Below are 17641 nucleotides of genomic sequence, written 5' to 3' on the forward strand. Positions count from 1 at the left end.
CCCGTGTACCCATCGTCCACAGCGTGTACCAGCCTCGTGTGAGGTCATGGAAGAATAGAGGCCTGAACTAATAACTAAATGACAAGACAATTCAGAAATCTGAAGTGCAAAACGTGGGCCCCGCACTGTCAGAGGGTCAGTGCTGAGGGAGTGCCGCACTGTCGGAGGGTCAGTACTGAGGGAGGGCCGCACTGTCGGAGGGTCAGTGCTGAGGGAGTGCCGCACTGTCGGAGGGTCAGTGCTGAGGGAGCGGGCACAGTCGGAGGGTCAGTGCTGAGGGAGTGCCGCACTGTCAGAGGTTCAGTGCTGAGGGAGTGCCGCACTGTCAGAGGTTCAGTGCTGAGGGAGTGCCGCACTGTCGGAGGGTCAGTGCTGAGGGAGTGCCGCACTGTCAGAGGTTCAGTGCTGAGGGAGTGCCGCACTGTCGGAGGGTCAGTGCTGAGGGAGTGCCGCACTGTCGGAGGGTCAGTGCTGAGGGAGTGCCGCACTGTCGGAGAGTCAGTGCTGAGGGAGTACCGCACTGTCGGGGGGTCAGTGCTGAGGGAGTACCGCACTGTCGGGGGGTCAGTGCTGAGGGAGGGCCGCACTGTCGGAGGGTCAGTGCTGAGGGAGTGCCGCACTGTCGGAGTCAGTGCTGAGGGAGTGCCGCACTGTCAGACGGTCAGTGCTGAGGGAGCGGGCACAGTCAGAGGGTCAGTGCTGAGGGAGTGCTGCACTGTCGGAGGGTCAGTGCTGAGGGAGTGCTGCACTGTCGGAGGGTCAGTGCTGAGGGAGTGCCGCACTGTGGGAGGGTCAGTGCTGTGGGAGTGCCGCACTGTCGGAGGGTCAGTGCTGAGGGAGTGCCGCACTGTCGGAGAGTCAGTGCTGAGGGAGTGCTGCACTGTCAGAGGGTCAGTGCTGAGGGAGTGCCGCACTGTGGGCAGGTCAGTGCTGAGGAAGCGGACACTGTCGGAGAGTCACATGCTCCCTTGCCTGCATTGGGATTGGTGAGGGCTGTGTGGAGTGTGGGTGCAGATGGATGAACGACACCAGTTGGGCCCATTGGGTGATGGCGCCCCTCAGGAGCACCCTCCATCTATAATACAAAGCAACTTTACATCTTTTGTACAGAATGCGTTAAGCACGAGGTTTCGCTGCTGGGCGGGGGGCGGGGGGGGGGGGGGTGTAGATAGACAGAGACAGACAGACAGAGAGAGAGAGAGAGTGTGTGAAAGAGAGAGCGCCGAGTGACAGAAACCCAAGCGGAGGACAGAGGCATGGGGAAGTGATCGGGAGAGAGTGAGAGACAGCGATAGAGGGAAGGAGGTAGTGCTGGAGGGAGGGAAGGAAGGTTTTAAGGAGGGGGAGGGTGAATATTGGGGCACTGAGGGATGGGTGGGGGGGGGGGGGGGGGGGGAGACGCAGCCTGCTGGAATCACTAACATGGGTTTGGAATCTGTACAGAGCTCCCGATACAATGAGTTCCCGTTAAAAACACCCACAGTCAGAGACAAACAGAAAGCAGCCGGAACGCCCCCCTGGCAGACCCGGGAGGGTGGGGGCGAGCTGGCGGTGAGGGGGAGGGGGGGGGGGGCGGGTGGGCGAGGACAGTTCCCCTCGGATTGACCCCCGCGCCGTCACAACACCCCCCCCCAAGCTCCCTTCGCTGCCCCTCCCAGTGTCGGGAGGTCGGGGAGGGGGCTACGGGCAGCAAGGGTGGGGGGTGGCAGGGTTCTGGGTCACCCTGATCCCCTCCCCCCCGATACGCCCCTCTCCCACCCCCACCAGCAGGGGGCAGTGAAGGGGCAGCTCCCTGCCAGTCTGACGCGTCACACTCCCCCCACCGCCCCCCACAGAGTATTGGGGGCTTGGGGTGGTGGGGGGGGGGGGGAGGAGGTTTTGGGAGGGGGGCAGGCTGCATTCCTCTCTCTCTCCCCCTCCCCCCCCTCTGTTGGCGAGGTCCGGTCAGAGCGCCCGCACTGGCGACGTGGCCCCTTCCTCACCCTGCGGCCACCATCACCTGGCGCCAGGGTCAGGTTGGGCACTCTCCCCTGGGGTGGTGCCCGGCCTGTCGGCTTCCTCCAGCAGCTCCCCCTGGTCGTCGGGCCTGGTCTCGGGGAAAGCCTGGCCGGGTGGGGAGGTGGGGCTGAACAGTGGGCTCTGGGCCAGCGGCTGCTGCTGCTGCTGCTCGTTGGGAGCCGCCGTCTGCATGATCTTCTGCCGCACCTCCCGGATCTTCAACTGCAGGCACACCTTGGTGGGGAAAATATCGGAATACCGCGCCTGGAACCCGGCTGTGGCATGGGCTGTCAGCCCGGGGAGGGAGGGGAGAGAGGGACGGGGGGGGGGGGGGGAGAGGGGGGGGGAGGGAGGGGGAGAGAGGAGGGAGAGAGGGGGAGGGAGGGAGAGAGGGGAGGGAGGAGAGAGGGGGGTGAGAGGGAGAGAGAGGGAGGGAGGGAGAGGGAGAGGGGGAGGGAGGGGAGAGAGGGAGGGGGGGTGGGAGAGAGGGGGGGAGAGGGAGGGGGAGGGAGAGAGAGAGAGAGAAGGGAGGGAGAGGGAGAGAGGGAGAGGGAGAGAGAGGGAGGGAGAGAGAGGGGAGGGAGAGGGGGAGGGAGGGAGGGAGGGGAAGGGAGAGAGAGAGAGGGAGAGAGGGAGGGAGGGAGGGAGAGAGAGAGACAGGAGGGAGAGGGAGGGAGAGAGAGGGAGAGAGAGGGAGGGAGAGAGAAAGGGATAGAGAGGAGGGAGGGAGAGAGAAAGGGATAGAGAGGAGGGAGGGAGAGAGGGAGGGAGAGGGAGGGGAAGGGAGATAGAAGGAGAGAGAGAGGGAGGGAGAGAGAGTGGAGGAGAGAGAGGATGGGAGAGGGGGAGGGAGAGAGAGAGGGAGGGAGAGGAGGAGGGGAGGGGAGAGAGAGAACAGTCAGTCAGTCTCTGTTGCCTGAAGTGTTGACATTCCTGTCCCCCGGATGCTGCCTGAGCGGCTGGGCTCCAATCCCCAGCGGTGCCTTTCCCCTGGCTCCCTGTGCCCAGGATAACGTCCCAGCGTGACAGACCGTCCCAAATCACAACAGGAAACTCTCCGCTTCAGGCCCAGGGCTCAGAGAGACAGGGGGGAGCTGGGGGGGGGGGGGGGGGGGGGGGGAATGGGAGCACACAACACCGGGGGACAGCACGGTCAGGGGGGGAAGGAAGTGTGGAGGGGAGGGACTGAGGGGGAGAGGGGGTGGAGGGGAGACAGTGGGGGAGGGGGCTGGAGGGCAGAGAGTGAGAGAGAGGGGGGTGGAGGGGAGGGACTGAGGGGGAGAGTGGGGAGGAGGGGAGACACTGAGGGGTGGCGGGGAGAGAGTGAGGGGGAGAGGGAGCTGGAGGGGAGACACGGAGACGAAAAGGGGGGTGGAGGGGAAGTTGTGGGAAAGACACAGGGACAAGGGGATGGGGAGGGGTATCACTGGGAACACAGTGAGGACAGGACTGGGAGTCCCCATCGTCCCTGACAGAGAGCCCCCCGTCCCCGTCCCTGACGCAGACAGAGCCCCCCCGTCCCCGTCCCTGACGCAGACAGAGCCCCCCGTCCCTGACACAGACAGAGCCCCCGTCCCTGACGCAGACAGAGCCCCCCGTCCCTGACGCAGACAGAGCCCCCCGTCCCTGACACAGACAGAGCCCCCCGTCCTTGTCCCTGACACAGACAGAGCCCCCCGTCCATGTCCCTGACACAGACAGAGTCCCCCGTCCCTGACAGAGAGCCCCCCGTCCCTGACACAGACAGAGCCCCCCGTCCTTGTCCCTGACACAGACAGAGCCCCCCCGTCCATGTCCCTGACACAGAGTCCCCCGTCCCTGACAGAGAGCCCCCCGTCCCTGACACAGACAGAGCCCCCTGTCCCTGACACAGACAGAGCCCCCTGTCCCTGACACAGACAGAGCCCCCAGTCCCTGTCCCTGACACAGACAGAGCCCCCTGTCCCTGACACAGACAGAGCCCCCCGTCCCTGTCCCTGACACAGACAGAGCCCCCTGTCCCTGACACAGACAGAGCCCCCTGTCCCTGACACAGACACAGACAGAGCCCCCTGTCCCTGACACAGACAGAGCCCCCCGTCCCTGTCCCTGACACAGACAGAGCCCCCTGTCCCTGACACAGACAGAGCCCCCTGTCCCTGACACAGACACAGCCCCCCGTCCCTGTCCCTGACACAGACAGAGCCTCCTGTCCCTGACACAGACACAGCCCCCCGTCCCCGACACAGACAGAGCCCCCCGTCCCTGACACAGACAGAGCCCCCGTCCCCGTCCCTGACACAGACAGAGCCCCCCGTCCCTGTCCCTGACACAGACACAGCCCCCCGTCCCTGTCCCTGACACAGACACAGACAGAGCCCCCCGTCCCTGTCCCTGACACAGACAGAGTCCCCCCATCCCTGTCCCTGACACAGACAGAGCCCCCTGTCCCTGACACAGACAGAGCCCCCCCATCCCTGTCCCTGACACAGACAGAGCCCCCTGTCCCTGACACAGACAGAGCCCCCCGTCCCTGTCCCTGACACAGACAGAGCCCCCCGTCCCTGACACAGACAGAGCCCCCCGTCCCTGTCCCTGACACAGACAGAGCCCCCCGTCCCTGTCCCTGACACAGACAGAGCCCCCCCATCCCTGTCCCTGACACAGACAGAGCCCCCCCATCCCTGTCCCTGACACAGACAGAGCCCCCTGTCCCTGACACAGACAGAGCCCCCCCATCCCTGTCCCTGACACAGACAGAGCCCCCTGTCCCTGACACAGACAGAGCCCCCCGTCCCTGACACAGACAGAGCCCCCCGTCCCTGACACAGACAGAGCCCCCCGTCCCTGTCCCTGACACAGACAGAGCCCCCCCGTCCCTGACACAGACTGAGCCCCCTGTCCCTGACACAGACAGAGCCCCCCGTCCCTGTCCCTGACACAGACTGAGCCCCCTGTCCCTGACACAGACAGAGCCACCCGTCCCTGAGACACAGCCCCCCGTCCCTGTCCCTGACACAGACACAGACAGAGCCCCCTGTCCCTGACACAGACACAGCCCCCCGTCCCCATCCCTGACACAGACAGAGCCCCTGTCCCTGAGACAGAGCCCCCCCCTTCCCTGTCCCTGACACAGAGCCCCCCGTCCCTGACACAGACACAGCCCCCCGTCCCTGTCCCTGACACAGACAGAGCCCCCCCGTCCCTGTCCCTGACACAGACAGAGCCCCCTGTCCCTGTCCCTGAGACAGAGCCCCCCGTCCCGTGCCCGTACCTGATGGGAAGAACCCATGTTCGTGGAACAGCTGCATGACGAGTGCCCGTCTCTGGTCCAGGGTCCTCCTCAGGGATGAGTACGGCACTTTGTCAAACTCCAGATCGGCCAATACGTCGTCAGCATCCGAGCCCTGGGCAGCTGGAGGGAGCATCAACGCAGGTCAGAGGGCACCGCTGGGAACAGCGCACACAGACACACACACACACCCCCCTATACACACCCACACACACACACACATCCCTACACACATCACACCCACACACCCCTACACACACCACACCCACACACACACCCCTACACACACACACACCCCTACACACACCACACCCACACACCCCTACACACACCACACCCACACACCCCTATACACACCCACACACACCCCTACACACACCACACCCACACACCCCTACACACACCACACCCACACACCCCTACACACACCACACCCACACACACACACACCCCTATACACACCCACACACACCCCTACACACACCACACCCCTACACACACCACACCCACACACACACCCCTACACACACACACACACCCCTACACACACCACACACACCCCTACACACACACACACATAAGAGACACACACACCCACACAGACACACACACAGAAACACCCACACAGACACACACACACACAGACACACCCACACACACACACTCATAGACACAAACAATGAGGGGCACCCTGTGGGATGGATGGGTGCTCTGCGATACCAGGGTGGGGTTACCAAACACTGAAGGTGGGGGCTCACTCAATCTCAACGTCCCATCACTCCCTGCCAGGCCACATGACCATATCCAGCACAGTATCACTGTGCAGGCCAGGGTGCACACTCTGCATATTTGCTGCCACATAAATGCAAGTGTTCAATGCTCATCACCTCCCACACTGGGGACCAATGTCCCGTAGCTCCACACCAGGTTCACTTTGCTCTGTGTCAGTGCTGTATCTGAACCCCTCTACCCCTCCAAACCCTACACCCCTCCCTCCCAATCACTGTAACCCCCTCCAAACCCTACACCCCTCCCTCCCAATCACTGTAACCCCCTCCAAACCCTACACCCCCTCCCTATCTCTGTAACCCACTCCAGCCCCAATATAACTCCCAGATCGGTGTTTCTCAGCCCGAGAGTCTGCTCTCGGGTCTCCCTCCCTCTCTGTCTGATGTGAATCCCCCTTCACTGCTAACTGCTCGTGCCTCCAGCTGGGATTCTATCTTGAAACGGCTGTCTTTATTCCTCCTTCTTTAAGCGACTCTGTCAAACACTTCAGTCACAGAGATGTACAGCACAGAGACAGACCCTTCGGTCCAACCCGTCCATGCTGACCCAGATATCCCAACCCAATCTAGTCCCACCTGCCAGCACCCAGCCCATATCCCTCCAAACCCTTCCTATTCATATACCCATCCAAATGCCTCTTAAATGCTGTAATTGTACCAGCCTCCACCACATCCTCTGGCAGCTCATTCCACACACGTACCACCCCCAGGACCTGGACTCTCCCCTCCCCACTCTGGTCCCGGACTCTCCCCTCCCCCCTCTGCTCCCGGACTCTCCCCTCCCCCTCCCCCGGGCAGTGACGGTTGTGGGAGGTGATGCCCTCTGTCCCCTCCCCCCTGGGCGGTGACGGTTGTGGGCGGTGATGCCCTCTGACTCCTCCACCTGGGCGGTGATGCCCTCTGTCCCCTCCCCCCGGGCGGTGATGCCCTCTGTCCCCTCCCCCCTGGGCGGTGACAGTTGTGGGCGGTGATGCCCTCTGACCCCTCCCCCCTGGGCGGTGATGTTGGTGGGAGGTGATGCCCTCTGTCCCCTCCCCCTGGGCGGTGATGCCCTCTGACCCCTCCCCCTGGGCGGTGATGCCCTCTGTCCCCTCCCCCCTGGGCGGTGACGGTTGTGGGCAGTGATGCCCTCTGACCCCTCCCCCTGGGCGGTGACGGTTGTGGGCGGTGATGCCCTCTGACCCCTCCACCTGGGCGGTGATGTTGGTGGGCGGTGATGCCCTCTGACCCCTCCCCCCTGGGCGGTGATGTTGGTGGGAGGTGATGCCCTCTGTCCCCTCCCCCTGGGCGGTGATGCCCTCTGACCCCTCCCCCTGGGCGGTGATGCCCTCTGTCCCCTCCCCCCTGGGCGGTGACGGTTGTGGGCAGTGATGCCCTCTGACCCCTCCCCCTGGGCGGTGACGGTTGTGGGCGGTGATGCCCTCTGACCCCTCCACCTGGGCGGTGATGTTGGTGGGCGGTGATGCCCTCTGACCCCTCCTCCCGGGCGGTGATGCCCTCTGTCCCCTCCCCCCTGGGCGGTGATGTTGGTGGGAGGTGATGCCCTCTGTCCCCTCCCCCCGGGCGGTGATGCCCTCTGTCCCCTCCCCCCGGGCGGTGATGCCCTCTGTCCCCTCCCCCCGGGCGGTGATGCCCTCTGTCCCCTCCCCCCGGGCGGTGATGCCCTCTGTCCCCTCCCCCCGGGCGGTGATGCCCTCTGTCCCCTCCCCCCGGGCGGTGATGCCCTCTGTCCCCTCCCCCCGGGCGGTGATGCCCTCTGTCCCCTCCCCCCGGGCGGTGATGCCCTCTGTCCCCTCCCCCCGGGCGGTGATGCCCTCTGTCCCCTCCCCCCTGGGCGGTGATGCCCTCTGTCCCCTCCCCCCGGGCGGTGATGCCCTCTGTCCCCTCCCCCTGGGCGGTGATGCCCTCTGTCCCCTCCCCCCGGGCGGTGATGCCCTCTGTCCCCTCCCCCCGGGCGGTGATGCCCTCTGTCCCCTCCCCCCGGGCGGTGATGCCCTCTGTCCCCTCCCCCCGGGCGGTGATGCCCTCTGTCCCCTCCCCCTGGGCGGTGATGCCCTCTGACCCCTCCCCCCTGGCTCCGTACCCGGTTTATCGAAGGTGAAGATGTCACCCTCGCGGTTGGCACTCTTGGGTGTGTTGGGTTCGGAGCTACAACTGGAACGCCGCCGGAGTTTCCTCTTCGGGGAGATCGGGTCTTCCGTCGAGGAATCCAGGTCTGCAGGAGGACCACAGCACAGCGGGTCAGGGTCAGGGTCAGGGGGGAGAGGTCAGGGAGGAGGGGAGGGGGGAGACGGACGGTGAGGGTCACAGAGGGAGGGGGAGAGGGTCACAGAGGGAGGGGGAGGGTCACAGAGGGAGGGGGTCACAGAGGGAGGGGGTCACAGAGGAAGAGGGGGGGTCACAGAGGGAGGGGGAGGGTTACAGAGGGAGGGGGAGGGTCACAGAGGGAGAATGAGGGGGTCACAGAGGGAGGGGGAGGGTCACAGAGGGAGAATGAGGGGGTCACAGAGGGAGGGGGTCACAGAGGGAGAATGAGGGGGTCACAGAGGGAGGGGGAGGGTCAGGGAGGGAGGGGGTCACAGAGGCAGAGGGAGTGAGGGAAGAGAGAGACAAGGGGAGGGAGAAGGGAAAGAGAGAGAGGAAGGGGAGAGAGACGGAAGGGGGGGTAAGTGGGGGGTGGGTGGGGTGGGGGAGCTGAGGGTTACCTGTTGAATTTTTCCTCTTCTTCCTGTAGCTGCTGAGGATGGCGCGGGGAGATGTGGTCAGGGCCTGTAAGGTGGGGGAGGGCAGAACTTCCTCAGGACGGAATTCCGGCAACTCGGCAAATCGCTCCTCAAAATCCACCTCGGATAGGACCCTGCGGAGAGACCCAAAATAACCAGGCGGCAAACTCCTCCCCAACACGGTGACGGGACGGGGGTCTGTGTCTGTGATTCCCCCACACGGTGACGGGATGGGGGTCTGTGTCTGTGATTCCCCCACACGGTGACGGGACGGGGGTCTGTGTCTGTGATTCCCCCACACGGTGACGGGACGGGGGTCTGTGATTCCCCCACACGGTGACGGGACGGGTGTCTGTGTCTGTGATTCCCCCACACGGTGACGGGACGGGGGTCTGTGTCTGTGATTCCCCCACACGGTGACGGGATGGGGGTCTGTGATTCCCCGACACGGTGATGGGACGGGGGTCTGTGTCTGTGATTGCCCCACACGGTGACAGGACGGGGGGTCTGTGATTCCCCCACACGGTGACGGGACGGGGGTCTGTGTCTGTGATTCCCCCACACGGGGACGGGACGGGGAACTGTGTCTGTGATACCCCTACACGGTGACGGGACGGGGGTCTGTGTCTGTGATTCCCCCACACGGTGACGGGACGGGGGTCTGTGTCTGTGATTCCCCCACACGGTGACGGGACGGGGGTCTGTGATTCCCCCACACGGTGACGGGACGGGGGGTCTGTGCTGTGATTCCCCCACACGGGGACGGGACGGGGAACTGTGTCTGTGATTCCCCCACACGGTGACGGGACGGGGGTCTGTGTCTGAGATTCCCCCACACAGTGACGGGACGGGGGTCTGTGTTTGTGATTCCCCCACACGGTGACGGGACGAGGGTCTGTGAGTCCCCACACGGTGACGGGACGGGGGTCTGTGTCTGTGATTCCCCACACGGTGACGGGACGAGGGTCTGTGATTCCCCCACACGGTGACGGGACGGGGGTCTGTGTCTGTGATTCCCCCACAAGGTGACGGGACGGGGGTCTGTGTCTGTGATTCCCCCACACGGTGACGGGACGGGGGTCTGTGATTCCCCCACACGGTGACGGGACGGGGGTCTGTGCTGTGACTCCCCCACACGGTGACGGGACGGGGGTCTGTGTCTGTGATTCCCCCACACGGGGACGGGACGGGGAACTGTGTCTGTGATACCCCTACACGGTGACGGGACGGGGGTCTGTGTCTGTGATTCCCCCACACGGTGACGGGACGGGGGTCTGTGTCTGTGATTCCCCCACACGATGACGGGACGGGGGTCTGTGTCTGTGATTCCCCCACACGGTGACGGGACGGGGGTCTGTGTCTGTGATTCCCCCACACGGTGACGGGACGGGGGTCTGTGTCTGTGATTCCCCCACACGGGGACGGGACGGGGGTCTGTGATTCCCCCACACGGTGACGGGACGGGGGTCTGTGTCTGTGATTCCCCCACACGGGGACGGGACGGGGAACTGTGTCTGTGATTCCCCCACACGGTGACGGGACGGGTGTCTGTGATTCCCCCACACGGTGATGGGACGGGGGTCTGTGTCTGTGATTCCCCTACACGGTGACGGGACGGGGGTCTGTGATTCCCCCACACGGTGACGGGACGGGGGTCTGTGCTGTGATTCCCCCACACGGTGACGGGACGGGGGTCTGTGCTGTGATTCCCCCACACGGTGTCGGGACGGGGGTCTGTGTCTGTGATTCCCCCACACGGTGACGGGACGGGGGTCTGTGCTGTGATTCCCCCACACGGTGACGGGACGGGGGTCTGTGCTGTGATTCCCCCACACGGTGACGGGACGGGGGTCTGTGTCTGTGATTCCCCCACACGGTGACGGGACAGGGGTCTGTGTCTGTGATTCCCCCACACGGTGACGGGATGGGGGTCTGTGTCTGTGATTCCCCCACACGGTGACGGGACGGGGGTCTGTGTTCTGTGATTCCCCCACACGGTGACGGGACGGGTTTCTGTGTCTGTGATTCCCCCACACGGTGACGGGACAGGGGTCCGTGTCTGTGATTCCCCCACACGGTGACGGGACGGGGGTCTGTGTCTGTCATTCCCCCACACGGTGACGGGACGGGGGTCCGCGTCTGTGATTCCCCCACACGGTGACGGGACGGGGTCTGTGTCTGTGATTCCCCACACGGTGACGGGACGGGGGTCTGTGTCTGTGATTCCCCCACAGGGTGACGGGACGGGGGTCTGTGTCTGTGATTCCCCCACACAGTGACGGGACGGGGGTCTGTGTCTGTGATTCCCCCACACGGTGACGGGACGGGGGTCTGTGTCTGTGATTCCCCCACACGGTGCCGGGACGGGGATCTGTGATTCCCCCACACGGTGACGGGACGGGGGTCTGTGTCTGTGATTCCCCCACACGGTGACGGGACGGGGGTCTGCGTCTGTGATTCCCCCACACGGTGACGGGACGGGATGGGGGTCTGTGATTCCCCCACACGGTGACGGGACGGGGGTCTGTGTCTGTGATTCCCCCACACGGTGACAGGACGGGGGGTCTGTGATTCCCCCACACGGTGACGGGACGGGGGTCTGTGTCTGTGATTCCCCCACACGGTGACGGGACGGGGGTCTGTGTCTGTGAATCCCCCACACGGTGATGGGACGGGGGTCTGTGTCTGTGATTGCCCCACACGGGGACGGGACGGGGAACTGTGTCTGTGATTCCCCCACACGGTGACGGGACGGGGGTCTGTGATTCCCCCACACGGTGACGGGACGGGGGTCTGTGTCTGTGATTCCCCCACACGGTGACGGGACGGGGGTCTGTGTCTGTGATTCCCCCACACGGTGACGGGACGGGGGTCTGTGATTCCCCCACACGGTGACGGGACGGGGGTCTGTGTCTGTGATTCCCCCACACGGTGACGGGACGGGGGTCTGTGTCTGTGATTCCCCCACACGGTGACGGGACAGGGATCTGCGTCTGTGATTCCCCCACACGGTGTCGGGACGGGGGTCTGCGTCTGTGATTCCCCCACACGGTGACGGGACGGGGGTCTGTGCCTGTGATTCCCCCACACAGTGATGTGACGGGATGGGGGTCTGTGTCTGTGATACTCCTACACGGTGACAGGACGGGCGTCTGTGTCTGTGATTCCCCCACACGGTGACGGGACGGGGGTCTGTGTCTGTGATTCCCCCACACGGTGACGGGACGGGTGTCTGTGATTGCCCCACACGGTGATGGGACGGGGGTCTGTGTCTGTGATTCCCCTACACGGTGACGGGACGGGGGTCTGTGATTCCCCACACGGTGACGGGACGGGGGTCTGTGCTGTGATTCCCCCACACGGTGACGGGACGGGGGTCTGTGCTGTGATTCCCCCACACGGTGTCGGGACGGGGGTCTGTGTCTGTGATTCCCCCACACGGTGACGGGACGGGGGTCTGTGCTGTGATTCCCCCACACGGTGACGGGACGGGGGTCTGTGCTGTGATTCCCCCACACGGTGACGGGACGGGGGTCTGTGTCTGTGATTCCCCCACACGGTGACGGGACAGGGGTCTGTGTCTGTGATTCCCCCACACGGTGACGGGACGGGGGTCTGTGTCTGTGATTCCCCCACACGGTGACGGGACGGGGGTCTGTGTCTGTGATTCCCCCACACGGTGACGGGACGGGGGTCTGTGTTCTGTGATTCCCCCACACGGTGACGGGACGGGTGTCTGTGTCTGTGGTTCCCCCACACGGTGACGGGACAGGGGTCCGTGTCTGTGATTCCCCCACACGGTGACGGGACGGGGGTCTGTGTCTGTCATTCCCCCACACGGTGACGGGACGGGTGTCTGTGTCTGTGGTTCCCCCACACGGTGACGGGACGGGGGTCTGTGTCTGTGATTCCCCACACGGTGACGGGACGGGGGTCTGTGTCTGTGATTCCCCCACAGGGTGACGGGACGGGGGTCTGTGTCTGTGATTCCCCCACACAGTGACGGGACGGGGGTCTGTGTCTGTGATTCCCCCACACGGTGACGGGACGGGGGTCTGTGTCTGTGATTCCCCACACGGTGCCGGGACGGGGATCTGTGATTCCCCCACACGGTGACGGGACGGGGGTCTGTGTCTGTGATTCCCCCACACGGTGACGGGACGGGGGTCTGCGTCTGTGATTCCCCCACACGGTGACGGGACGGGATGGGGGTCTGTGATTCCCCCACACGGTGACGGGACGGGGGTCTGTGTCTGTGATTCCCCCACACGGTGACAGGACGGGGGGTCTGTGATTCCCCCACACGGTGACGGGACGGGGGTCTGTGTCTGTGATTCCCCCACACGGTGACGGGACGGGGGTCTGTGTCTGTGATTCCCCCACACGGTGACGGGACGGGGGTCTGTGTCTGTGATTCCCCCACACGGTGACGGGACGGGGGTCTGTGTCTGTGATTCCCCCACACGGTGACGGGACAGGGGTCTGCGTCTGTGATTCCCCCACACGGTGTCGGGACGGGGGTCTGCGTCTGTGATTCCCCCACACGGTGACGGGACGGGGGTCTGTGCCTGTGATTCCCCCACACAGTGATGTGACGGGATGGGGGTCTGTGTCTGTGATTCCCCCACACGGTGCCGGGACGGGGGTCTGTGCTGTGACTCCCCCACACGGTGACGGGACGGGGGTCTGTGTCTGTGATTCCCCCACACGGGGACGGGACGGGGAACTGTGTCTGTGATACCCCTACACGGTGACGGGACGGGGGTCTGTGTCTGTGATTCCCCCACACGGTGACGGGACGGGGGTCTGTGATTCCCCCACACGGTGACGGGACGGGGGTCTGTGTCTGATTCCCCCACACGGGGACGGGACGGGGAACTGTGTCTGTGATACTCCTACACGGTGACAGGACGGGTGTCTGTGTCTGTGATTCCCCACACGGTGACGGGACGGGGGTCTGTGTCTGTGATTCCCCCACACGGTGACGGGACGGGTGTCTGTGATTCCCCCACACGGTGATGGGACGGGGGTCTGTGTCTGTGATTCCCCTACACGGTGACGGGACGGGGGTCTGTGATTCCCCCACACGGTGACGGGACGGGGGTCTGTGCTGTGATTCCCCCACACGGTGACGGGACGGGGGTCTGTGCTGTGATTCCCCCACACGGTGTCGGGACGGGGGTCTGTGTCTGTGATTCCCCCACACGGTGACGGGACGGGGGTCTGTGCTGTGATTCCCCCACACGGTGACGGGACGGGGGTCTGTGCTGTGATTCCCCCACACGGTGACGGGACGGGGGTCTGTGTCTGTGATTCCCCCACACGGTGACGGGACAGGGGTCTGTGTCTGTGATTCCCCCACACGGTGACGGGATGGGGGTCTGTGTCTGTGATACCCCCACACGGTGACGGGACGGGGGTCTGTGTTCTGTGATTCCCCCACACGGTGACGGGACGGGGGTCTGTGTCTGTGATTCCCCCACACGGTGACGGGACGGGTGTCTGTGTCTGTGATTCCCCCACACGGTGACGGGACAGGGGTCCGTGTCTGTGATTCCCCCACACGGTGACGGGACGGGGGTCTGTGTCTGTCATTCCCCCACACGGTGACGGGACGGGGGTCCGCGTCTGTGATTCCCCCACACGGTGACGGGACGGGGTCTGTGTCTGTGATTCCCCACACGGTGACGGGACGGGGGTCTGTGTCTGTGATTCCCCCACAGGGTGACGGGACGGGGGTCTGTGTCTGTGATTCCCCCACACAGTGACGGGACGGGGGTCTGTGTCTGTGATTCCCCCACACGGTGCCGGGACGGGGATCTGTGATTCCCCCACACGGTGACGGGACGGGGGTCTGTGTCTGTGATTCCCCCACACGGTGACGGGACGGGGGTCTGCGTCTGTGATTCCCCCACACGGTGACGGGACGGGATGGGGGTCTGTGATTCCCCCACACGGTGACGGGACGGGGGTCTGTGTCTGTGATTCCCCCACACGGTGACAGGACGGGGGGTCTGTGATTCCCCCACACGGTGACGGGACGGGGGTCTGTGTCTGTGATTCCCCCACACGGTGACGGGACGGGGGTCTGTGTCTGTGAATCCCCCACACGGTGATGGGACGGGGGTCTGTGTCTGTGATTGCCCCACACGGGGACGGGACGGGGAACTGTGTCTGTGATTCCCCCACACGGTGACGGGACGGGGGTCTGTGATTCCCCCACACGGTGACGGGACGGGGGTCTGTGTCTGTGATTCCCCCACACGGTGACGGGACGGGGGTCTGTGATTCCCCACACGGTGACGGGACGGGGGTCTGTGTCTGTGATTCCCCCACACGGTGACGGGACGGGGGTCTGTGTCTGTGATTCCCCCACACGGTGACGGGACAGGGGTCTGCGTCTGTGATTCCCCCACACGGTGTCGGGACGGGGGTCTGCGTCTGTGATTCCCCCACACGGTGACGGGACGGGGGTCTGTGCCTGTGATTCCCCCACACAGTGATGTGACGGGATGGGGGTCTGTGTCTGTGATTCCCCCACACGGTGCCGGGACGGGGGTCTGTGTCTGTGATTCCCCCACACGGTGATGTGACGGGACGGGGGTCTGTGTCTGTGATTCCCCCACACGGTGACGGGACAGGGGTCTGTGTCTGTGATTCCCCCACACGGTGACAGGACGGGGGTCTGTGTCTGTGATTCCCCCACAGGGTGACGGGGCGGGGGTCTGTGATTCCCCCACACGGTGACGGGACGGGGGTCTGTGTCTGCGATTCCCCCACACGGTGACGGGACGGGGTCTGTGTCTGTGATTCCCCCACACAGTGATGTGACGGGACGGGATGGGATGGGATGGGACGGGACGGGACGGGATGGGGCTCTCCCTCTCTCACTCCCCCGTCCTGTCTGCCTCACCGTGAATGTGCTGATGTTGGTGCGTCAGAGACTCACTTGTCGACAGAGTCGAAGGTTTTTTTCAGTGGAGGCGGTCTGACTTTGAGCTTCTTGGGCTGCTCCTTCGTGTCGCCGTTCTCTGAGGAGCTCCCGGAAGCCTTGGCCAACTCGCCCGACGCTCCTGGGGCCTGAGAGGTTGATGGAGCCTCAGGGCGAGAGTCTGCAGGAGGGCCCCGCCACTCTGTGCTGCTGGTCAACTTCCCGGGCTAAACACAACACACCATCCCCCACACACACACACACACACACACACACCCCCACACACACCCACACACACACCCCGCCCCACACACACACACACACACCCACACACCCCCCCCCCCCACACACACACACACACACCCCACACACCATCCCACACACACCCACACACACACACCCACACACCCACACACCATCCCACACACAAACACACACACACACACACCCACACACACACACACCCCCACACATCCCCCCCCACACACCCCCACACATCCACACCCACACACCCCCCCACACACACACATCCCCCCCACACACACACACATCCCCCCACACACACACACCCCCACACCCACACACATCCCACACACCCACACACATCCCCCCCACACACCCACACACATCCCACACACACACACACATCCCCCCCACACACACGCACACACACACACACACCATCCCACACACACACCCCCACACACACACACACATCCACACACACACACACACCCAGACCCACCGAACAGACACACAGACACAGAGAGACAAAGAGAGAGTGGTCATGGGAGCTGGAGCCCAGGCCTGTCCTGTCCTGTCCCACAGCCCCCTGCTGGTTCCCTGACCCACCCACCCACCCACCGTGCCCCTCACTGTCCCTGCACACCCCCCCTTCGTGCCCCACACCATACTCCCCACCCCTCCCACCGTGCTCACCTCCCCCTGGTGCTGCAGGGTGAGATTTGCCGCTAGCCCCAAGATTGCCCCACACTGGGGTCAGAGCTGGCTGCGTGGTGCCAACCCGCTGCCCCTCTCCCCATCTCTCTCTGTGACCCCCTCCCCAGCCCCCCCCTGGTGGTGGAGCACTCACCGTCGGCTCCTTTTTGAAGGTGATCTCAGTGTTAGTGGACTTGCTGGTGTAGCCGACGGGACTGGCCAGGCTGCGGGCTGCCCTCTCCTCTCCGTCCGGGGGGCTGGCTGGGCGGGGCGCCCTCTCCTCACCGGGGGTCCCTGTCGCCGTCACGGGCAGGGGTCCGGGCTCCCGCTGCGGGCAGGGCTGGCCTGAGGTCGACACCTCCTCCCCCTGCTGCTCCTCCTCCTGCTCCTCTTCCCCCTCGCTCTCCGCGGGAGGGAGCCTGGGGACCCTCTCCTCCGGGGGCTCGCGCACAGACGCCGCCTCCCCTCCCTCCAGGCCGGGCTGCTGGGCGCTCTCGGGAGTACCCTCAGGCAGTTTGCACCCTCCCCGGCCGCTACCTGCTGGCTCATGGTGGCTGGAGGGGGCCTTACCTTTGGCCCCTGTCCCTCCTCCTCCTCCTGCTGTTGACGCCGTCGCCACCCCCGGCTGTTTCTGTGGGGTTCGGACAGTCCTCAAACCCAACGGCAAGCTCCCTGCACACACAGGACACAGCACTTAGCACCGTCCGCAACACCACCTCTCCCTCCCCCTCACCAAAAGGTTAGCACAACATCGTGGGCCGAAGGGCCTGTACTGCTTGACATGTCATTCACAGATTGTCCCGCTGACGGAGGTTGGGGGGGTGGGAATGCAGAGTGGTGCCGGTCAGACGGGGAGAATCGATGTTCGGACGCAGCCAGTTTGTTGTGGGGACGCGGGGGGAGGGAGGGGAGGGGGGCAGTGTCTCTGCCCTCGAGGGGGGGTCGCCAGGTGAGGTTGGGGGGGGGAAGCAGATTCGACCAGAACGTGCAA

The 17641-nt window shown here is 64.7% G+C and overlaps 1 protein-coding gene across 1 annotated transcript in view; it reads right to left on the minus strand.

Annotated features, from left to right (window-relative positions):
- Window positions 1-1041: 1041 nt before the first annotated feature.
- The window catches only part of LOC132808787 (protein capicua homolog), a 201759-nt gene continuing 185159 nt past the window's right edge, over window positions 1042-17641 (minus strand). Inside the window, exons 16-21 of the mRNA XM_060822237.1 lie at window positions 16805-17322; window positions 15730-15938; window positions 8763-8914; window positions 8141-8272; window positions 5252-5392; window positions 1042-2285 (exon numbers count right to left, since the gene is read on the minus strand). Coding sequence (XP_060678220.1) covers window positions 1996-2285; window positions 5252-5392; window positions 8141-8272; window positions 8763-8914; window positions 15730-15938; window positions 16805-17322 — 1442 coding nt within the window. The 3' untranslated portion in view covers window positions 1042-1995. The remainder of the gene's footprint in view (window positions 2286-5251; window positions 5393-8140; window positions 8273-8762; window positions 8915-15729; window positions 15939-16804; window positions 17323-17641) is intronic.

Source organism: Hemiscyllium ocellatum (assembly GCF_020745735.1).
Source record: "Hemiscyllium ocellatum isolate sHemOce1 chromosome 38 unlocalized genomic scaffold, sHemOce1.pat.X.cur. SUPER_38_unloc_6, whole genome shotgun sequence".
In the NCBI taxonomy this organism is placed as follows: domain Eukaryota; kingdom Metazoa; phylum Chordata; class Chondrichthyes; order Orectolobiformes; family Hemiscylliidae; genus Hemiscyllium; species Hemiscyllium ocellatum.